Consider the following 24,814-nt stretch of genomic DNA (forward strand, 5'->3'; position numbering starts at 1 on the left):
GCACATTTGTGGCCTGCTGGAGGTCATTTTGCAGGGCTCTGGCAGTGCTCCTCCTGTTCCTCCTTGCACAAAGGCGGAGGGTCCTGCTGCTGGGTTTTTGTCCTCCAACGGCCTCCTCCATGTCTCCTGGTGTACAGGCCTGTCTCCTGGTAGCGCCTCCAGCCTCTGGACACTATGCTGACAGACACAGCAAACCTTCTTGCCACAGCTTGCATTGATGTGACATCCTGGATGAGCTGCACTACCTGAGCCACTTGTGTGGGTTGTAGAGTCCGTCTCATGCTACCACAAGTGTGAAAGCACCACCAACATTCAAAAGTGACCAAAACATCAGCCAGAAAGCATAGGTACTGAGAAGTGGTCTGTGGTCCCCACCTGCAGAACCACTCCTTTATTGAGTGTGTCTTGCTAATTGCTAATAATTTCCAATCAATTTAATTTTGTCTATTCCATTTGCACAACAGCATGTGAAATTGATTGTCAATCAGTGTTGCTTCCTAAGTGGACAGTTTGATTTCACAGATGTTTGATTTACTTGGAGTTATATTGTGTTGTTTAAGCGTTCCCTTTATTTTTTTGAACAGTGTAGTATTTTTGCACCAATAAGGTGATTCCCAAAAGAGCCATTAGCTGAAAATTGGCAAATCTCAGCATGATGTGCAGTGTATCCTTAAAAAAATCTGAGGACATTGGATAAGTGTAGGACAAAAAAAGAAGTGGCCTAAAAAAAACTATTTACAGCAAAAGAACTGCATCTGTCATGTCTTTAAGAAACATTTTTAAGAAAATCCACAAAAACCTGACACAGAACTTGATCCTTCTACTGTTCAATGAAGCCTCACCAGAAATGTGTCAGTGGAAGAGCAGCAGTGAAGAAGCCGTTCTTAAAGAAGGGCAACAGGGAAAAAAGGCTGAGGTATACCAAATCATACAAGAACTTGACTGACTTGGCAACAGGTCTGATGGAGTGATGATTTTGGTTCAAATGACCATCAATATGCACAAAGAGTGAGTGTCTACAACCATCATGACAATGATCTGAAACAGAACAAAAGGCAGCCAGCATCCACAGAAGAGCTTTGAATGTCCTTTAAGAAGCCTGAAGAACTATTCCTGAAGACTGCTTAAAGAAATGAGAAGAAAGCTGCCTCGGAGAGTTCAGACTGTGTTGACGAATAAAATAATACCAAAGAAACACTATTTTTGCTGCATATACTGTACTTCCTTCATTTGCACATTTCAATAAATTACTGCTGCTATTCTCCATTTTCTTAGCAAAATATAAAAAACTGAGGGGTGGCTCAAGACTTTTGTAGAGTACTGCATATCATAGCTGCTCTATGAGAATATTTATCAAAAGATAGCACACAGCTATGAGAACATGGGGATCATTCAATTTGGCACTTCCCAGCACCATTGGGTTGATATATGTGAAAAGTATTGCTCCTTTTGCAATCAAAAAAGACCATAAAAATAAACTAATGGGCTCCAATGACCTACATTTACCAAAAGAGATAATATGTTAACTACTTATCCATTCCATCTAGACAGCAAAGATGAGGGAATCAACTACAGAAGCATACTAGAGGGGAATAACTAAGATCCAGTATTTCCCAGGTGAGGGTGGTGGGAAAGATTGCTCAACAGCCAGAACAAAAACATATCTTAGCTTCCCACTGATTGAATAGCACCAACATTTAGCATGTAGCAGTGTTTACCGAAACACAAGTGGGCCCAGGAAGAGTACTGCTCAAGTAGCTCGTTATTAGACTATAATAATGATATCTCATCTCAGCACCTGGACTGTGGGAAGTCAACAGATGTGACTGTGACAACAACACTGCATTGTGGGTTTGTGGGTTTGTGGCTGTCTGTGGCGTTTTTGGTCTTATGCATCACATTAACACTGTGTGAAAGCAGGATTAAAATGCACTGGGCCCTGAGTGGAGAGGATGAGGTGAGGGTGGACAGAAGGTAAGCGGAGTGAGCATATGAGGAAATGAGATGTGAAGGTGTAAAAAGGTGTGTTTGGCCTTGGGGCCTACCTGTTGTTTATCCTTTCGTTTTTACTGTGAGTTGAAATTCTATCTCTCCTTTGAATGTCTAATGCAAGTAAAGGGAAATATCAGGAGGGGAAGAGAAGGTAAACGGTGGCTAACAAATGAATGAGGACAATGATAGGAGGACAGAGCTCTTAATTGTGTAAGGTTAGCCTGCATTGCTAACAGACTCAATGAAATCCCCTACGCTATCTGGCAAAAACAAAAAGGCCCTAAGAGTCAGCTGCTCTGAAGAAGAAGTAGATTGATTTCAACTTTTAAATCCAAACATAGAGAGCTCATTGAACTATACAGTATCAGGAAGGTCTCTGAACTAAAACCCGCACAGAAACAGTATGAGGAACTTGAGAAATTCAGGCCAACCTGTGTGAGACAATGTTTAGGAGTGTGTGAAGTTTGCTGATGAACGCAGCTCAACACAAAATTAGCTGACTGTTTTCTTTGGATGGGAGAAGGAATTTGTGGCTTTGTGATAAGTTTTCTAAAGATGTGGAATGAGGTGTGAAGTTTAAGCGGACACAAGCTTTCCAAGGCTGCTGGGATCACAGCACAATGCAGGCACTAATGACGAGGCACGTGTTTAAAATTACGGTTGTCTTTGCAAAGTTCAAAATTCATCCATCCTCCTGCCCTCCTCTGTCTCCCTGCTTAATCCATAGGACTTTGTACCATGAGTGAGGCCCTAAAGTCGGGGATCTACATGGGCTGGATGCACACAGCAGGGTCAATGAAAATGTGCCTATATGCAAAGTCAGAGATACAAGAATGCAGTCACATCTCCCAACCGTCAGCCTCCAGACATTACACAAACAGGCTGCACGCTCAGTGTCACCAAACCCCCATGAATGCATTTGCTCACATGCATTCATCTTATGTCATACCCCACTTGCGGTGCATACATTAGCCCTGGTTTTGTAAAGAGACACAGTGGCTACACACTAGTGGAGACCTTTTGAAAAGTGAAACCCGGGAGAGGAGAAACGGAGGTGCTGACTGACACTGACAGCAAATTAATTTTAGGAGCTCACAGTGAGGAGTACAGTGATAGTATCTAGTGGTAGTGGTGCTCTTTGAATAAGTCAAGTGCCTCCATACACATCAAACTTCAAAAGAGTCAGACAGAGTGTGAAAGCATGTGTAATCGCTTGTGACGTGACAACTGCTATGTGCATATCAGAGTCATTCATTAAGCCTAAAACCTCAGACAGGATGTGGCGAGTTTTCTAGTTGTATGAGGTTCTTTGTCTCAGAACTGTATTGTTTATAGCAGTTTTCAGATAGAAAGAGTTTTTTTTTGCTTTTAATATAATTCTAGTTGGTGATGAATAGGTGTAATGATGACGTCATAAAAAAATAGACCCATACGAAGAGACTTTTTTTAAAATATTGTTTAAAACAAAGGATATTTTTTTTAACTTGTAGTTAATAAGTTACATTATAATAAGGCCAGAATATCAATTGGGAGTTTATTATACATAACCACATGTAAAGATACACACAACGAAGATCCCTTGTATTGTAACTGGTATTGTTTGGTATTATTTGGTATCGACACATATACCAAAATATTGACTTTTTTTATATAAATATTGACCAGCGATATACTGTAATTTGTAGACCTAACAAATTTAAATTAGCATCTTAATTGTTTAGTGATCTATTCTTTAATTATGCTCATTTCCAGCTCTATATTTTTTATTCTTGGCCTTAATGCAGCCCCACATTTCATCCACAGCAAACCAACAACAAACTGTTATGGCTCACTTCCCCTTCCTGTAACAGTTACGGTTGGTACATTGGTCATGGCTTGACCGCGACTTCAGCACAGTGCCACAATATCAGATGCACCTGCCATGCTGTTTGCACCACTGGAAGTATGGGGCATAGCCCAACTCCTGAAAAACAACCTTACACCATACCCCCCCCTTCACCAAACTTTGGTGAATTTGGCACAATGCAGTCAGACAAGTACCGTTCTCCTGGCAACACCAAACCCAGACTCCTCCATCAGATTGCCAGATGGAGACGCATGAGTCATCACTCCAGAGTGATGTCTCCACTGCTCTAGAGTCCAGTGGCGGCGTGCCTTAGACCACTGCATTCAACGCTTTGCATTGCACTTGGTGATGTAAGGCTTGGATGCAGCTGCTACCCATTCTTGAAGCTCTCTACGCACTGTTCTTGAGCTAATCTGAAGGCCACATGAAGTTTGGAGGTCTGTAGTGATTGACTCTGCAGAAAGTTGGTGACCTCTGCGGACTATGCACCTCAGCATCCGCTGATCCCGCTCTGTGATTTTACGTGACCTACCCCTTCATGGCTAAGTTGCTGTCATTCCCAATCACTTTTTGTTATAATCCCACTAGTTGACTGTGGAACATTTAGTAGTGAGGAAATGGTGGCATCCTATCATGGTACCATGCTGAAATTCACTGAACTCCTGAGAGTGACCCATTCTTTCACAAATGTTTGTAGAAGCAGTCTGCATGCCGATGTGCTTGGTTTATACACCATATCCACGGGTTTCTGGAAGAGCACACGTAGGCTGCCATGACAGACTGCTACTTCCGCTGTTCGGTTTTATACTTCCGGTTACCCAAAGTTACAGCCAGAGTTAATGACAAAATTCGGTTACTTTGTGCTGTAACAGGCGGCTTTATTAGTTGGAACATGAGCTCGGATTCAACTTGTGCTGTTGTTGGTTGTCACTACATCAGTCTGTACATTTTTTCGAATTATTTTATTCTGTAAATTTGTTCTTTTTCCCCCAAATTATACTACTCAGTTGCACATCCTATTACTGTATTTTCTCCTTATGTTTTAAGTTTTCCTTTAATGTACAGCCTCTTTTTTTTTTTTACGTTATTTTATTTATAGAGTGACACTACAGCATACAGCCTACACAAAGCTTAAACAATGCGTGCCTTCATGTAGACACGTAGCAGTTAGCAAGATGACAGCTGCGTGTCTCCCCGATCACAGCCTTCGGCCAGTCCAGTGTTTCTGTTTCAGTGATCTGAACACTCTGATATCCAGATAATTGATATACCTTCCACAGAATAGCTGCAGCATCACTACATGATTTCCCTAATCCGCGATACAGGAACAGCTGACTGTCTCCACCGCTCCACTTTCCCTTAGCATGACCCATGCTAAGGGATGCTTAGCTTGGCCGATGCTCTGGCTCGGCTCTACAGCTGCTTTAAGGAAAACAGCGTTGCCTTGTTTGTTAAGCATTACTTTATTGATTTTATTGCTTTGAAGGTAATCTGGTGCTCTTATAATTACGCGATTTCCCCGCCATCAACACCTTCGGAAAAAACAAGGTAACTGATAATGTGGATGTAGCTGACTTCAGGCCATAATTTCATGTCATTTACACAAGTAATGGGTGAGGCACTGTTACCTCGCTGCTTTTTAAAACATCCTTGCAATGTCTCCACCTCCAATGTGGTACCATTTAGACCACGTAAAAGAAACTGCAGTGTTAAAATGTTAAACTGAACGGCAAGTGTGTAAGCCCGCAACCGTGAACAACAGCGCAAACGGAAGTAAACAACCGATTTCCGCTATGAATTATGGGTAGTGGGGCGGAGTCAGGAATACTGTGGATATGGAAGTGACTGGAACATAGTGATTTGGTAGGGTAAGTGAAAACTTTTGGCAATATGGTCTATGTGCCAGATTGTTACCCTGCTTATATTACCTGAGCAATCGAAAATTCCCCCTGCCTGGCAGTCAACATCCTTTGTCCAATTCATCCACTCTCTCTCCTCTGCATATGTACATGTCACAGTCCCTACATTTAAAGTGCCTACTCTCTAACACAACTTCCCCCTCTCCTCCTCTTTTGTTTTCAGCTGCAAAAATGCAACACACCATAGGGCATTTTGACCTAGAAAATTTGAAGTGAAGTGGTGCACATCCAGAGTAGTTGCACCTTTGACAGAGACTGTGCATTCAGAGTCATAATCTATGTGACTTGCCATGCAAACTGCAGATACAACAGAGCAGGTTTGTTTAGACTGTCGTCCTCATCCAACCTGCTCGGCTGTCACTCACAGATGCAACGGTGACAGGAATTTACTGGCTGCCATTTCTAAATCCACTGCAATTTCAATAATGCTTTGGGCAAATTTCCAAATTAAAAAAAAAAAAAAATCAAATAATTAAAAAAAACATTGTTACGAATTGTAGCTTGTTCTTTTCAGTTGTGCCTACATTGTTTATCAATTTTCGATCTTTTACTTCCATGTAAATCACAACTTATCGATGTTGACTGCTTTAAAATCGCTTAGTTAGCTTCTTTAGCTAATCAATTTAAATAGTTTAAATTAGGTCACACAGCAATATAACAGGTTCAAAAAGGTATTCTTTCACTCAGGGTATGTAAAGAAGTCTATAAGTAGTTTCAGAAACTGACTGGCAGCCTGTTTAGTCAACATCTGCAAAACTGTGACAAGCTGGGCAGCATTCAGGAAAACAGGTAACAAGTTTTCTCACGGCATCGGTACACTAAGTAAACAGTTACCTCAGACATAAACTTCCTTGCAACACTGCCTGGCACCATCCCCATTCCCAGCCTCCTCCCTTCTCAAAGTGCAGCTTTACCTACTTTGCTCTGTCCATTCAACTTAGACGGCATTTTCTGCTTGGTTTAAGAATCTTATGAATTCCCTCAGTGGATACAGGATTAAGCCATTTAAAGCTGTTGCTCTTAATTAGCTAAACAAACACAGCCTTCTTCTTCACCTGATGTCTCGAGTGGTGCAGTATGTGCATGAGCTAATGCTAATTATACCCTAATGAACAGAGCGAGGAGGACTGCTGGTTCGAGAGAAAAAGTCATGCGTGTATACATAAAGTAACCACGTACATAAAGTAACCACATAAAGTACACAGGACACTAATTTATGAAATGCAATTAACTTTAAGAAAAACATGGAATCGGGAAAGTTTTTGTATATACATCATGTGTTAAGGATGAGATCAACAAAGCTAAATAAATGCTCTCTATCATTTTATTAGTGCGGTGTGTGTGTGTGTGTGTGTGTGTGTGTTTGTTCTACAGGAATTATAAGCTGCTCTTAGAACTGTATCTAGTGCAATTTTCATCTCTCTGTTTTAGCCACAGATTCCATCAGTCAAGTTTTGACATGAGTAGTGTTTCAGATGAGGAATGCACTGGGGCCTGCACAAATATAAACGGGATTCATGCCATCAGGCCCACTATGCACAGCTAATTAAAAGCAAGGGGATTTTTGCCTGAGTCACAGAGTGACTGGGGTGGTATACAAGGGGAGAAGAGGTTTTCCTGATTTCCGTTCTTTTAATTTGTCTGGGAATAACCTATGACTGACAAATTTCTAACATACTGTTACACCAAGGAACAGAAGGTCTGTTAGCGTCACAGATTCAACAGAAGTGTCCTAAAATTATGTTTATGTTTTGTGAGAAGACCTTGCAAAATGAAAATAAATGCTTTGGAGCGACATGTTCACCAGCATATTCCTAAGCACTGAGTATGTACGGCTGTAAATGACGTATGTACGGTTTGCGCTATGAAGAACAACCAACATGCAGAAACAGCAACTGTATAGCAGAGGATCGCTACAGACATAAGTTATTCCACTATAGCTGTCAGTCTAAGCGAGCCAAGTTAGCCAAGGCCGTGTTTACATTCCTAAACTGATGTGATGCTATCGGGTGGATGAGGGGCTCATTCGAAGGAAGGAGACATTTGGGAGGTAAGCTACTATTATCTGACAAACATGCATGTCTCCACTGCATGCAGCAAAGCTCTGCTGAAGGACACTATTTCACTTGTACGCTTGAAAAAGTGTGCCCCTTTCTTTACCTGTTCCAGGGCTTTCTGTTTTGGGTTAAAGCACAAACCAACAAAATGCACATTTAAGTTACTCTGTCATTTACCCATGTGACTTTTCTCTTTACTTATATAAATTGCATTCGGTAAGCTACCAAAAGGAAATGCCTGAGTCAGACATTCATCCATTCAAAAACAAAGGAACAGCCGCTCCAGGGTAACACGTCACTCAACCCTCTCGACAGCTCTTATCTGGGGAAAGTACCTGCTTGTGCTTTCATTTGGTCTCATAGCATTTACTTCAAAATTAGCTGGATTAGAAATTTAAATAATGTGATTCTCACATAATGGGGCTTAGCACACATCCAGATCATGCCCCATCTTAGGCACCCTTTATTGATTTGTTTGTGAAAAATCAGTTAGAAAAACTTTACTGCTTTTAAATGATAACATGCAGAAGAAAACAGCTCAAACCTACCACTGATGACTCTCAGCACATGTCGGATTTATGCTCACTGCCTCCTCGCCAACTTTCTTTCCTAAGAATAAAGAGGAAAGATAGAAAAACTGATAATGATCCTCTGCTGAAACATAAATCCAACACACACTCTAAAACCTGGACATTCTTGTTCACAGGACAAAAGAGGAGAGCCTGGATTAGTAGAATCAAAGGGTGTGTTGACTGAGAAAACACAACAGGATACACATAAATCAAGAAACGCTGGATTAAAGCAATAAAACAGAAGTTACATGAAATGCAATCCAGGAAGAGACCTCAGTTTTTTTTTTTTTTTTTTATAAATATGTTTTTTATTGGTTTTTGCAATAACAAACAAGAAAACAAAACCTTCAGCACAGGTTAAGACAGTCAAAAGTGAATGAAACAAGTAAAAAAAAAATAACTAAATATATGCATTACATGAATTGCACATACATACACAAATTGCACTGGTACTCTACCAGGGAAAGAAGTTACATTACTATGATTTATTTGTGAAAACTAAATGCGGTTGCCCCTTTTGCAAGAAGTCTGCAAGATCACAAGGAAGGTATGCCAAATAAGGCTGCCAGATAGAATAGAATATATCATCATTGCCCTTTAGTGTGGCGCTGATACGTTCCATTGGAAACACCTTGAATGTCTCTCTATACCACTGAGTTACTGAAGGGGGTTTCTCTCTGATCCATTGGAACAGAACACATCGCCGTGCCAGAAGGAGAAGTTTGCCCATTAGAGACAACTGTCCCGCAGATAATGAGAGCTGACCCGTGGGCACGTTTAGAAGAAATAAAACTGGTTCTGCCTTTAGCTTTTTGTGGAAAATTGAGCTGAGCTCTCTAGTAATATTTTTCCAATATCTGGATATTAACGGGCACTGCCAGATGCAGTGAAAGAAGGTTGCCACCTCCTTTTTACACTTCACACAGAGAGGAGAGATTTGGGGGTTGATTTTGTTTAGAAAGTAAGGGGTGCGCTGCAGTCTATGTAGTATTCAGTACTGACTCTCTCCGAGTCTGTTGCAAGTACTCATTTTTTTAACAGATCCAAAAGCCCTTGACCATACACTGATATCAAGTTCAGTTTCCAGGTCTCTATTCCATAGTTCTATATTCCTGTTAACAGCAACAGGACAGATAGAGTGTAATTTAGCATAGAACCGGGAGATGAAGTTCTTGCTATTCTGAGCAGCTGTATTAAATTTGAGAAGGAAGCTGTCAAGTGGGCCTTCTATTGGTAGATCTGTTGGCGTTGGAAAATTCGATTTTACAAAGTGTCTCACCTGGAGAAAACCAAAAAAGTGGTTATTTGGTAATCCGTACTTTGTTTGAAGCTGTGTAAATGACATAAAATTACCATCCTTGAATAAATCAGCTACAAATCTTAAATTCTTTGAGTGCCATTTCTTGAATATACCCAATTCTACACCTGGAGGGAAGGCTTTATTTTGAGTTAGAGGCTGTAGCACTGTTGAAAACCTTCCCTGGCTAGCATGCCTGGTAATATTGCGCCAGATCTTAAATGTGTTAACCATGATATTATTTTTTATCCCAGCAGGAAGTTCACTTATTTTGGTTGAGATAAAACTGAGAGGGGAGAAAGGGGCACAACACCAAGCATCCATGGGGAGCTCCTCCTGATGTAAAAATTGTTTCAGCCAATCTGATATTATCCGGGCATGGCAGGCCCAATTATAATAAAGAAGGTTAGGGAAGTCCTGACCGCCCTCACTTATTGGCAGCTGTAGTGTCTTCATTTTCAATCTAGCTTTCTTTCCATGCCATATAAAAATTGAAAGAGATCTTTCGATGTCAGAAATAGTTCTCTTATTAATTATAAGTGGCAGCATCTGCATTGGGTATAGTATTCTAGGGAGCACATTCATCTTTACCAGACTGATCCTGCCCAGCCATGATAGGGGGAGATCGAACCAACGATTAAGATCATTTTTAACTGCCACCAGAGTTGGTATGAAATTTAATTTGTACAAGTCCTTAATATTTGCGGATACTCTGATTCCCAAATAGGTGAAGCCTGAGGGCGAGCATCTGAAAGGGAGATTGATAGAACTTGTCCAATCCCCAGAATCTCCCAATGGGAGAGCCTCTGATTTGTTATAATTAACTTTGTAACCGGAAATCTGACCGAACTCATTAATAATAGATGCTAAAATGGGTACCGAGCTCTCTGGGTTGGTAATGAACAGCAGGACATCATCAGCATAAAGTGAGATTCTGTGTTCATCCCTCAGAGTGACACCAGACAAGCCCTGGTGGCTTCTAATAGTCTCGGCTAATGGTTCAATTGCAAGTGTAAATAATAATGGTGAGAGGGGGCATCCTTGACGTGTACCTCTGCTCAATGGGAAAGCATCAGATACTGAGCTGTTTACCAGAACTCTGGCAGTGGGGGATCTGTATAAAAGCTTGACCCATTCAATAAATACTGAGCCCAAACCAAACCTGTTGAGAACATCAAAAAGAAACTCCCATTCTACTCGGTCAAATGCCTTTTCAGCATCTAAAGATACTGCAAGGGCCTTTGTCTTTGTACTGTGTGCAAACTGAATAACATTCAGGAGCCTGCGAATATTGGAGTGAGAGTATCTGTTCTTGATAAAGCCTGTTTGATCTGGCCTGACTAGGGTAGGTAGCACCTTCTCCAATCTCCGTGCCAGGAGCTTTGACAGTATCTTACAGTCCACTCCAAGCAAGCTTATTGGTCTGTAAGATGAGCAGTGGTCAGAGGGTTTACCTTTCTTCAAGATCAGAGAGATGTGGGCCAGGTTTAAAGTTGGTGGAAGCATACCTTTTTCGAAAGACTCAACAAACATATTAGTCAGAGGTCCCACCACTAATTTGGCCATTTTTTTATAAAATTCAGGGCCAAACCCATCCGGGCCGGGAGCTTTCCCACCCTGTAAAGATTTTATTGTCTCCAGGACTTCCTGTTCAGTAATTGGTTTACACAAATCATTTCTGCATTCTGCAGCTAATGTGGGAAGGTGTATTCTATCCAGAAATTTTTTCCTGTGCTCTAATGTATTCTGGCATTCTGATGAGTATAATTTCTGATAGAAATCCTTTATTATTTTACATATAGATTTAGTTTCAAAGTGTTGTGTACCAGAGCTGTCCATTAGTGATGCTATTGTGCAAGATCCTGTACGACCCTTGGCTAAGCGAGCAAGGAGCCTACCGGGTTTATTACCAGATTCAGAGACCTCAGTTTTTAATCCTTCATCACTCAAGGGAATGTGTTTCATGCTCTTCACTCTATTAATAACTAAATGAATAAATAACTAAATGAATGTTAAACATGATGCCATGCTACTTTAAAAATTCCAGCCTCTAACATACTGTCAAATACTCTGAGACAGGTGTCTTAGCAGGAAGCATCTTGGTGGCTCTGATTAGAGGTGCATAGATGAGAAAGGCTTACAGAGAAACAGGTCAATCCAGTCTGAACTTTATACAAATCAAAAACAGCCTCTGTTTGCAGGCTAAAATCCACTGCAGTCTAATGTAAATGTTTCAGAATGAAGCAAATCAGATTAAAGAAAAAAGTGTCATCATTAGGTTGATATAAAGTGCATCACCTATTATGTACACGGGCCAAATTTGGCAAAATAAAATGATAATTTTACAAGATAAATGTATTATAAATGTTTAAGCTGCAATATTACAATAGCTCACAGGTTAGGTGTTAATATTATAAATCTAGTGTCAACTGTGAGATTTTTAACTCAGTTCAGTAAGATATTAAAACCCTCTTTTTTTATCCCATATATGGAAAATTCCTTCAAATTTGCAAATTCTTTAAACATTTACAAATGTGAGTTTTCATCTGGAAGAGCCCAATCTGCAACTGAAGAACAGTCTGTGTTTCATTTAAATGATACAGTATTATTAGCTCCATTAAAACCTACACTCACCTGCCACTTCATTAGTTACACCTTGCTAGTACTGAGTTGGATCCAAGCCTTGTGGCACAGATTTTAAAAAAGCATTCCTCAGAGATATTAGTCCATATTCACATGATAGCATCACACAGTTGACGTGAATCTCCTGTTCCAGCACATCCCAAGGCTACTCAATTCAATTGAGATCTGGTTACAGTGGTGGCCATTTGAGTACAGTGAACTCATTGTCATGTTCAGTAAACCAATTTGAGATGATCTGAGCTTTGTGATATGGCGTATTACCCTGCTGAAAGCAGCCATCAGAAGAGACACTGTTGTCCTACCAGCTCAGTGCAGTCTGGGCATTCTCAAGAATGCCCAGAGTGACTTTGCCACATTCAAAGTCACTTCAATCAGCTCTCTTCCCCATTCTGATGCTCTTTTGGTACTTCAGCAGATCGTCTTGACTATGTCTACAGTCCTAAATGGACTGCGTTGCTGCCATGTGATTGGCTAATTAGATATTTGCGTTAATGGGTATCTAAACAGGAGCACCTAACAAAATAGCCTGTAAGCATAATTAGATCCTAAACAAAAAAGATGAAGTACTGGACAGCAATGTTTGGGTCTTTAACTTGACTAGAAATGAGAGTAAATGAGGAGAAAATGACAGTTAACAAGGGTCTTTCTACTGGTCAGTAGAAGTTTCCCAAAACTCCTGTTAAAAGGAAACTTTTGGTTCCGTTGTCATCAAGTGGCTATTTATCGGGGATGGCTGGATCAATTAACTATCTATAATGGGCTTTACATTACAGTATAAAGTGTCTTCAGATGAATATTGTAGTGATTTTTGTGCTGAACTGAATCTTCTAGAAGTGTTGCATAATCAACTTAAGTAATACGCTATTATAGTGAAGATACATGAATGTGTTGCAGCCAAGCTAGTGTGACAGGTACTTGGTCAAAGCTTGCCAAACATTACTCCTGCCAATTCACTGACATTTGGGTTTTCCAGATGAGGGCATTTGGGGGTTGGCCAGTGTCGTATTTATTATATGGCAACATCTCATAATCCAGAGTGGGATGCTAGTCAAATGAGGTATGAAACAAGTTTTAGTAAATTACCAGTTTCTGCATGGGTCTTCTTCTCCTCCACAGTGGAGCTGATGTCATGGATGTCACAATAAGCTCGGACAAGCCGCCAAAGAAATGTTGAGTTTTGTCCAAACTAGAGAAGTACATGAAAGTACAGAGGTCCATCACACTGTTTAGCATTCATCAATAGGGACACAAACTTGTATAAATGTACACACACCTCTTCTCTTTCTTCCAAAAGGATATTGAGACTTTCCCGTTTATCAGACTCACTGCCCTGATGTAAACGGTCGATCCTCTCAATGAGGACAGAAAACTTGTCTGCAGGCTGCTCTTGATCCCTCTCTTCTGCATCACTTGGCTCTTCTTCCTCTGAGTCTGTCAGTGCAGTCATGTACCTGAAAGAACATACAAATGGCAAAAGAATGAGGTGCAGCTTCAGTTTGCTGTCAGCAAATTAAACGTTACTGATGTGGATTAGAAAGCTGTGTTGAACACCTACACACAGACCACACTGTCTCTATCCTGCCATCAACAAGCTGTACGAGTTGGCTTCAAAAAGAATGAATAAAAAGCCTAAATGGTGCCAGTTTGTTGCCATGGTTGATGGCCCGTGTCCCACTATCTAAATGCATCTTCTATTGTGAGGTGACATGAACTCACCACAGTTGAGGAGCTTTTCACATCAATCAAAATCCTGTCACCACAAGCATTTTTACAAGCCACTTTGTGCCAGGTGCTGATTATAAAGAACCAGTCTTCACTGCCTGTTTACGCAAAAAAATGGTACCAGGTTTGTTTATATAAGTGGGCTGTTTAATTGTTTAAAAATACTAGCTGTTAAAGAACTAACATCTAACTGTAGATACCTGAAGGCTTTTTCACAAACAAAGAGACTTGTTTAGCACGGTGAGGCATGCAACGCCCACATTAGAAGTTTTATGGTGTCCTTTCAACTGCACACATACTCTGACACCCTAAGCTAACATTTAAGTAGCAATGGCAGAAAAATACCCATATTAAAAGCGCAGCGGGAAAATGAAAGACAAAGGTAAAAATATGAAAGGCTTCTATTAAGTGTTGGCAGTGGCTGCATGTACGTCATTCGTGGTTAAGAAAATGCTTTGGGCTGTGAGCCATGGTTCTGAAGGGATGTGTCAGAGCGGGCTACAGACACAAACCCTGTGGACCCAGCAGGTGCCTTGAGCCGCAGGGCTGCTTGCCAGCTCCACCCCATAACACACACTTTCAGCCCTGAGTGCAGTGATTACAAGAGTAATACGAGGACATTTGAGCTGCAGAGATTTTCCTCAGTCAAGAAGAAAAAAGTATCACTACAGAAAAAGCCAACTTGGAGACACAGTAGGGTGCTGAAATTATGGAATTATTTCCTGCTTTTCAGAAACTTAATCAATTTGATCTCAATTTAACTGAAAATACACAAGGGTATATCCTGTATGAAATGTGACCAACCTACAGAGATTTCACTCTTCAAGTCCAGAGGTCTTTCTGCCTTTAGGTTTTCTCTTTAATAAACAAAATGCATGCACTCTTCACATGAGTTCATGCAGCAGAGGATGACCTCTATATCATTACAGTCCATTGTTGTCAGCTGTCTGGAGGTGGGAGGGTTGCATGTCTAATATGCTGAAAAATAACTGCGACAGTATCGGGAATAAATAATGCTTATGCGCATTTTCGTGTGTTAGAGCCCTGACTTCGGTTCAGGAGTTGAGGCTTGAGGTGATGAGGAAGAGGATGACATTTTATTAAGATGCCGGTTGTGTTGTCTCGTGTTTTCGCTTCTCTGGTGAAGGGGAAACCTTCTGAGATGATAAAACATAGGTATGATCCTTCATATCTTGTGTCTGAAGGTGCAAACATGAATTAAAATTTGCCCTTATGGTCCACAAACAACTCTTCTTCTCGTTTGGCGTCTGCAGCCACGTGCATAAAACCCGATTATGTGGAACAGTGATGTCCATCTCGGCTACTGTATTCAAGGTGGCGGAGCAACATGGCAACTTCCACAAACCGATGCCCGCTCCTATGTATTTTTAATGGAATAATTCTATTTATGAGAATGCATCAGTTTGTTGTAGATGTAATTACACACTAATCAATGTATATTTATGAGTATACTATTTTTTCTGGTAAATAACCTAAAAAAAATGACTGACTGTGCCTTTAAGCACTTGAACAATTCAAAGGCTGCTCTCTCTGCTGACATGCTAGCTGAACTGACTGACACACCACAGCATTCAACACATTACACTCATATAAAGCTGCATAGAAAGAAATCTAAAAGAGGCAGAAACAATGTGAATTCTGGAACCGGAGCGTTTCTTTTCTCTTTTGTCACAACACAATAAGCAGGGAAATGTGGTAACATTTTAACAGTAACTGACTGCTTATTTGAAAAAGTAACAGAATAACTGGTTACTTGAGTAGCAAAGTGAATGCCTTACATTACTTGTCACAGTGATATATGTATTAACAGTTAGGTGGATACTATATGCCTTTAGAGGCAAAACCATTCATTAGCACAGTTTAAAAGAAGCGTATGGATTCAGGAGTGTTTTGAGCAAGGGTAAATCTTAATGCTTCAATATTTACTTACACAAAAGGATTATAAAGTCTTGCTTTTTCTTAATTACATATTCTCACCTATTAAAACACCCCACACAGACAAAAATAGCTGAAGATTTTTTTTTTTTAGCTCAATATATTGATAGTAAAATAAGTTATGAGTTTGAATAACTGATTAATTGGCTCGTCACATTCAGTAAACAACATCACTGTAACAGCAAAAGAAATTAGACTTTGCAGTATATTTATTTTAATCTCCATTTGTTTTCATACCATCATTTTGAAATAGTCTGCCAAAGCCCTCCTGCAATCTCCCTCTGTACACTAACCCCAGAGCAAACCTTAAAACCTGCAGGAAAAGCTCAAATCGTTTATTGGCCAATACATCCCGACTTAAAACAACCTGAATGGGGGTGCTTTTGTAGTCCTACTTTTTTGTATTTCAGTCTAGCTGCAACATAGCATGCCACACTAACCAACCTTTATCTTTAGTATCACTGCACTAGTCATTCATTCTCTCATTCATTCATCCTTTTGTCTTTTTATTCATTCAGCAACCCGTTTTCCTTCCCTCACTGCAGTTACTTACTCAGTGGTGGTGGAGAAACAGGCGGCGGAGCACCGATCAGTGCATTCCTGTCACGCCATTCCACGGCTCATGAATCACTTGAGTTGAAAGAAGAAGAAGCTAAGGCTCTATTTGTATTACTGTGTGTTTATGTAATGTACGTGTGTTTATGCAGGAGCCATTATTATGTTGGTGATGTTACGAGCAGTGCGCAGCTCTGAAAGAACAAGTCTAAATATTGTCCCTATTTTTTTAACACAGCCCAGACACATAACATATAGTCACATATAGTCACATAATATATATATCTTGAGCAATATGAATCATGTCTTCACTTTATGATGACAGCATTTAGTTCCCATAAAGAGTCCAAGCCCGGGATAAGTGTACAATGTTATAGTGAGGAGAGAAAAAAAAAAAAAAAGAGTAGTCACACTTTGCAAGAGGAGTTTGTAACAAACAGCTTACAAGTTTAAATCCATGGTGATTAATGTTAAAGAATACAACAGTTAGCAGCATTTAACTTTATGGAAATATATACTTCAACAACACAGCAGGAGTGTTTGAACACTGATGATTGAAAGAGCCTCTTAAAAATAAACTGATAACTCATTTTATGAAGTCAGTACAAGATGCGGTAAAAAAAAACAAAACTTCTTGCTTTGTATTCAACAACATCCCCACTAGCTGTGAGCAACATTGTAACTCTCCACTACAACACTGACGGTTGCTGAACCTTTACTTTCATTTTCACCAGGCTGTGTGCTCACTTGGGAGACCATTCAGTGTGCAGCTCTCGGGAAGGGGGGGTGGCAAAGAAGGAATCTCTCAATAGAGCTTAGTAATGGTAGTTTCCACAGTTACCCCATTCAAAACAAACCCCAGTTACCATCCCAACATCACCGGGCCTTAAAACACGCAGCTCAGCTTATTCAGTGTCTGCTGACAGGACCAATGAAAGCCTGCTGTGAAACAATGCGTGACTGAATCGAGAGAATCCAGTAACACCCCCCCCCCCCCCCCCCCCCAAAACGCTGATGTTAACTCCCACTGTCCCCACCGATCTACCAGCCAGCTGACAGCATCACTGACTTTCTCAATATGCCCCCACTGCAATCCACGGGGAAAAAAAACATGGGTCACAAATAACCCGTCATTCATTTCTTGCAGTCACAAGATGACATTACACGTCAATAAAGAATAGAGTAATTCATCATGTGTATTCATTCCAGCCTTGCTATTTTTAGCTCTACTGTGCTATTAGGATGTGGTAAAACTCTGTTCCTAAAATAGCAGATGAATAAACAAGTTTGAAAAGTGGGAGATGTACACAGCTGCACATCTGACATTTAGCTGTAATTTTGCCAAAAATAAACAGGTGAGAAATGCATGCAAATTGACGGGCTCACTTACGGAGACAAACAAACAAGCTGGTGAGAGGCATCAATGTGACTCTATTTAATAAACCAGTCAGAAGGTCACTATGACATTTAAGATAAAAATAAGCCATACGGTACTTTATTTATAACAAAAATTGGGAAATTACTGGGGACCATTTAGGAATGGAGAGTATGGAAGAAACAAAATATAGAAGAAGTCATTTATCTGACAGCCAGTTTAAAATGTAATTGTTCCTCTTTTTGTGTATTTTATTACACAGTTTCCTGAGTTTGGCATCTTGCGATGGATTGCTTCCATCACCTTGCACAGTTTTTATTCAGTCAGGAAGGATCATAAATTTTGTGACAGAGGTCTTGACAGCAGGGCGGCAGCACATTCCACAGAAACACTAAATGTTGTTTGTTCCTGTGCCAAAACAAATAAGAACAGCAAAGAGTAGTACACACAGCTCAAAGCGGTTTCCAGCCAAAGACATATAGGACCATATAACCCACAGAGGGAACTGGAGGTCAGTGAATGTAAATATTAGCAGTTCTTCATTGACCAAAGTCGGTCGCAAATATCAAACATGCTAGAAAAATGAGATTTGGACTCTGTGCAACTTTGTCATATCAGTAGTCAGAGCTAAATTACTGTCCTGATCAACTTAACAGCCTCTATTATTAATGCTGAGGCATACTAAAATGAGAACCGGGAAGCAAACTGGAATGGTATCGGTATACCGGTTTTTCAAGCATGACATGAATTTTTTAGATACTATAATGATGAACAGAAGAACAGAAAACAGCCACTGTGGCATTTCATGGGGCTCCATGGGTTCAGATTATATTAGACAAAAATTATATGACAACAATTCAGTCAAACAGGGAAAACATTAAGGCAACATAAGCAATTTGTACTAGAACCTGATGAATACAGGATTAAGACCGATAAGATTACTGCCCTCTGGTGGACAAACTATGCAATGTTAACACTTGTTACACGGTTGACGGGTGTTTCTCCCATTTCCCTTTATTTTTGAAATTTTGATTTATTGGCTGCTGTAAATGCTTATCGATCAGCAGGCAGCTGATATCAGTCCGCTGATAAATCGACTGGGCTCTATTTGCAACGCCATAAAAAAAAAAATTACACCAACAAATGACATGGTGGATAATGCTAGCTAGCCAAGTTTCCTTCAAGAAGAGCTACACCAACATACCATACCACTATATTTTTGTTAACAGAGCCTAAATGGAGATCATGAATTTGGAAGTGTGTTTTTTACATGATATTTTTTCACAATGACACTGAAATTCATTATATTCTATATAGTGCTGAAAGAAGAAAGGGTCATTACATCTCCATACAAAGGCCTACTTATGGAGAAACAATTTTAATAATATTGAAAACATCATGATGTACTGTGAAACTTCCACAAATTTCTGGTATCACCACCCAGCACTACTTAAAATCCTTGTTTTTTTTAAATGGGCAAGGCAGGATGGGAAACTGAAAAAAGCCCAACACAGCAGAGCACTAAAACAGTCATTCACAGCTGCTGCAAACAGGTGAAACATTCTTTCTACCTTGCAAACAAAAATGTTAAACTGAACACCGACTGCTAATGAGCTGAGCAATAGTTGTGATAGAGACCTGGAGCTGTTGTTGGTCATAAGTGTTGTTGCTAATGGCCAGCTGCAGAAGAACTTGAAGTCTCATTAAGAAAAGTGAGGAACAACATTTACTCTATATTCCACATCATCTAAAAAAAAAAAAAAAAAAAAAAAAAAGCACTGATCACATCCTGTATTGAGAAAACTGGATTTGACAATGACTGAAGATAACTGCTAGATTCAAATACTGTTGAAAAAAGCCTTTTTGCATCAAGGTTGCAGCATCTAAGAAAACCTTGGGTCAATAAAGAAGGAAACGAAAGGGAGATGTGGGTGGTCAAACTCAACAGATATAGGTCAGAGCCCGATCAACGTGACGAGGGGCACAGACGGCCGAACTTGTCTGCTCTGGGTGCATAGCGTAAACTATTCTCTTCAAGTTAGCAGATGTGTTTGTTTGGCTAATAGCTCTTCATTGAAGAATGAATCTGAGGATATAGACATGAATGTAGTGGATACGGACAGCTGCGAAGCAACACCTGCATGACGTCACTGGGAAGTTAGGCTAAATCTTATAATCACAAAACAGACAATGAACTTCTTTTTCTTTTCCTAAACATTTCAGTGTGTTGATCAGGCATGCCCATCACTAAACAAAACTCCTGCTTAAATCTGCTTAAATCAACAACTAGCCAGTGTTATAAATGCAAGTTTTTTGGAGAAGGAAAAAAAGAAGCGGTAATGTCCTTGAGCTACGGCGGCGTGATGTGAATAAACTCAGTGGGAACTGTTCGAGGATTTACAAGTTCCTACAAGACACCTTTAAATGAGGCCTCTGACAGCTTCGCACACAGACGCTGTGATTGATGGGTCTCTTTACCTGCAAAAAGGTAGCTTTGAGGAAGTCGCTGTGACACGAGGAGTGAATGGAGTAAACAGCTGGAACTTTTGACCTTGTACCTGCTTTTGATCGACACTACCCTGCTCTGTAACTCTGCCATTATGTCACACTAATTGTTCTTTTTGTTTGAGGACATTTCTGCAGGAGTCAAACGTATTATTACACTGAGGTTGGAGGGAGGCTGCACTGCCAACACTGGTCACACTTGAAATATCTCTGTAAACATAGGACAAATTTGATTTATAAAAATAATCATTGCAATCATGTAAAACTGAAAAACATTACGCTAAAAGTAATGACCTCCAGAAAAGCAGAAAAACATGTCTTTGCCCATTCATGATGTGCACGGATCAGGTTCTGCAGCAGAGCTTGCTTTGGGATTTGCTGAAGGTCCTGTTTACACTTGCATGATGCCCCCTGTTGGAAACATGCTTCTAAACTGTACTGTTTATAGAATTAAATTAGTTTAAGATATATTTTTTTATTTCTCAAATGAGTTGATGCTTAAGCCCAACAGCTGGTAACAGCTGAAACATGCCTTATCATGTAAAACTGAGATGTTTATGTGAATTTACAAAAAAAAAAATGCACTAATCTTGATAATCTTAAGGATTTGGATTTCAACAAACTCATAATAACTTCTACCTAACGCTTAGCATGTGGGTTTTATGAGGATAATTTGTGAAGATATTGTGTTTCAAGTCGGCTGAAAAGACACGGAGAGGCTTTTGAAAATGGATGTGAGGATTAGAAATCTTAACTAGCTCCTCTGGGAGGGGGGACGCTACTCACTCCCTAAGGGGCTGGAATTTCTTCACTCCACTGTTCCTAACTAACCCCCACTCCCTCTACTCTTACAAATAACAGAGCGGCAGGAAAGGCTCTTTAATTATAGGAGGTGTGTGCGTGATGTGATGTCTTTTAAAGCATAATAAGCCCAACTGTAATTAGGAGCATTTGATGCGGCCGATGGCTGTCACTCAAAACCTGTGAGCCACATCTGCTAGAGGGCAGTCTTATACCTCCATCTGCTCTTTAGCCAATACGGACGGTGACGGTAACGACCTGCAAAGTTTACGATCATGAAAGAGAGCTCATACGGTGTTGTGCTATTATCAGCCTAGGAACTGTCTTACTTCCAGTGCCAGAAAACACACACAATCTGAGCCTGTTTCAGGGTGATAGCTGTGGTTTTTACACTGGTTCTGTGCCACTCCTGGCATGTAAACAATGCTGAAAGAAGTCTGTATTTTATCTTTTTTTGTCCTCTAAACAACATGTTTACATGCTACAAGATCCGCCTGAAAGTATCAAGTATCTCAAACATTAGACAACATTATATAACAACTAAGACACGCAAAAAAAAAAAAAAACACCACTGATTAAACACTCAGAATGTGCTGGATGTTCAGTTGGCCTACTTTATGTTATTTAAAAAAAAAAAAAAACTGCTCTAAGGCATCTGATTCATCACTGGGAGGATGGTAACTGAGATGGGGAGGGAGTGCTACACCTCTGATCCAAGGCTCACTGCACACCTAAAAACAGTATGGTTAGGATGTCAATACAGCTGCACCCAGTGTTGTGATGTCTTTTTGGCACTTGACATGCTCCATTTCCTCCACAAATGAAGCAGGGGTCAATCCAGGTTAAGTGGCTGAATAACAGATGAAACATCTATCCACATTCCTCGTGGAGATTTCTGTGTGTTAAAATATCTTCTTTCTGGTGTGCTGCCCAGAACTGAGACAAGTTTGAGAGTTTATGTGTTCAAATCATATCCAGTCGTGTCCAAAAAAAAAAAAAAAAAATGTACTGTAAGTGTACAAAACAGCTGAAAATATTAAGATTAATCGTGACTGTTTAACTGTTGATATATTGTTTTGATAAGATGAAGTTTTAGCTGGTAGTCCATTCACAGGAGACACATCTGTTGTTTATGTTATCTACGGCTGGCATGAGTTCAAGGCATTTTGGCAGGAGATGGAGGTGGATGACTGGGCATGCGGTGTTTGATAGGTCTGCTGTTATCTGCAGCACCTGAGGCATTTCGACATACTGTCACATCTATAATTTAGTGCATAAAACCAGAAAGTGGTTTAACCTGTAAAGTAGGAGGTCCCAAACTGCTCTAAAGGTGGATAATGATCAACAAATACGACTGTCAATGTGTAAACTAACTTGAAACTAATTTACCATTCACGACTTGTGTAGATATTAATCTGTACTTTATTTTTCTTCTGTTTATCAATTAAAATTAATTTTAGTAAGAAATTACTAGACGCCGATGATTATATGGCTGGAACAGATACAGATAATTAGCAGAAAACTGATTCCGATATAATTACACTTAATGCTTTGTAATCAGAAAGTAATAAAATGTACATACCAGAGGCAAATATTTAGTCAGTGACATTCAAACCCTTTTACACCAGCACTGGAACAGCTGTTGGAGTCTACCAGCTCATTAAGTGTAACTGAGTGCACTAAACAGTGAAGTCAAAGAAGAAATAAAAAAGCAACCTTTTCTGTTTGTAATGTTTTACAAAATCCTCTGGTCCTCAGTATGTTCTAAAATGATTTAAAAACTAAGAATATCCAAAGATTCAATAGCTTGTAGAACCACTGTTAGCAGCAAGAATTTTAAGTAACTGTTTAGTAATTGTAGTTATGACTTTATCAACCTCTCACATCGTTGTGGAGGAATTTTGGCCCACTCTTCTTTACGACATTGCTTCAGTTCATTTGTGGTTTTCAGGGATTCATTTATGCACAGCTCTCTTAAGGCTTTTCAGTCAGGCTGAGGTCTGGACTTTGACTGGGCCATTGCAACACCTTGATACTTTCCTTTTTCAGCCCTTCTGTTGTAGATTTGCTGTTGTGCTTGGGATCATTGTCCTGTGGCACGACTAACATTCAACGCTAACTGAGGCCTGTAGAGTCTGAGATGCAGCTCTTGGGTTTTTGTAGTTTCTCTGAGCACTGCACAGCCTTACTTTTGGGGGTGAATTTGCTGGGGTGTCTACTTCTGGGACGATTGGCAACTGTTTTGAAGGTTTTCCACCTGTCAGTCTTTTTCAGTGTAGAGTGACGGACTTTGAATTGTTTGGAAAATGCCTTATAACCCTTCCCAGACTGACGGGCAGCAGCAATTGCTTCCCTAAGATCACAGCTGATGTCTTTCCTCCTTGGCATTTTGTCAACACACACCTGAACACTCCAGACCTAAGAACTAGCAAACTTGTGCTTTTACAGAGGTGCTCACACTTGCTGATCATCAGTTAATCACATGCATTTGATTAGCAACACCTCTTAATTCCTATGGCTACAGTAAGGCATTATTAGTTTTTCCACACACTGCATCTATACGCTTCTAAGACGATGAATTTTGGATTCTTGTGTTTTTGTTGAGGTTTTTGGCTCCTGTTTTGATCTTGTTATTTCACATATTTCTAGTGCACTCAGTGTTTTGCCGTTTGGCCTTCCTCTGTCTCTTTCATGTGTTAAGGGCCCATTATTGGTCACCACATTGGTTGTGTTGCATGCAAACAGTGCCACTACCACAGTCAAGTCACCGTTTCACCATCTGGCTCTCATCCCTAATCAGTCCTGCGTATACATACTCCCGTCTTCGCCTTCATCTTTATTAAAGTGTCTGTTTTGCTGTGTTAAATTGGAACTCTTGTTTTTGTGTGTGAGCTTTCTGTTTCATTATTTGGTTTTTGCTTTAGCCAGATCACGGGATCACTCTCTTCATCTGAGTTATGTCCTGCATCACAATTTATGTCACTTTAATCTAACTAGCTTATTGGCTCACAGAAAACCATACACTCCTCCCTGCTTCTTCCTTCACAGCAACACAAAATAGAATTCTTCCTATGTGCCTTTTCATTCCCGCATCTTAATAAAACAGACCACTAGGATATATTGTCTTTTGTTTAACTTTAATTAAAGCATATGCTTGCCTTACACTACAGATCCAGTTCTATGATAATGTTAAGATTTATTAAGGGTGTAACGATTCTGAAACTGAGACTGAAACACAGACGCCTGCAACTGACTTATGAAGAAAAACTGTGGCTCAAAACAATGGTTTTGGAGAAGTGTTACACCCCTAATCCCTATTCTATAATTCACAAAAGAAGATCAGCAAAACACAATATATTCTTACTATACAAATATGTAATTATTACTCAGCCAGTGCACTTACTGCATCCGCGTACGAGCATTAGTGCTGCAGTTCTGGCAGAGAGGCCAAATGCATTGAGTGTCCCCTAACATTCTCTGTACCAGCCCCTTCAAGCAAATTCAAAACTGCTGCAGCCAGTGAAGCTGCTCCAATTGGACAAGACTGGCGTCACACGACTTTCATTTTGCTCAA

At 40.1% G+C, this 24,814-nt stretch overlaps 1 protein-coding gene across 2 annotated transcripts in view; it reads right to left on the reverse strand.

The window, feature by feature from the left end:
- rmdn2 (regulator of microtubule dynamics 2) overlaps positions 1-24,814 on the reverse strand; it is a 41,611-nt gene that overhangs the window by 11,499 nt on the left and 5,298 nt on the right. For both annotated transcript variants that reach the window (XM_030748721.1, XM_030748723.1), the window contains exons 3-5: positions 13,600-13,777; positions 13,410-13,512; positions 8,363-8,423 (exon numbers count right to left, since the gene is read on the reverse strand). In XM_030748721.1, coding sequence (XP_030604581.1) covers positions 8,363-8,423; positions 13,410-13,512; positions 13,600-13,777 — 342 coding nt within the window. The remainder of the gene's footprint in view (positions 1-8,362; positions 8,424-13,409; positions 13,513-13,599; positions 13,778-24,814) is intronic.

This window comes from Archocentrus centrarchus, chromosome 15 (genome assembly GCF_007364275.1).
Source record: "Archocentrus centrarchus isolate MPI-CPG fArcCen1 chromosome 15, fArcCen1, whole genome shotgun sequence".
In the NCBI taxonomy this organism is placed as follows: Eukaryota; Metazoa; Chordata; class Actinopteri; order Cichliformes; family Cichlidae; genus Archocentrus; species Archocentrus centrarchus.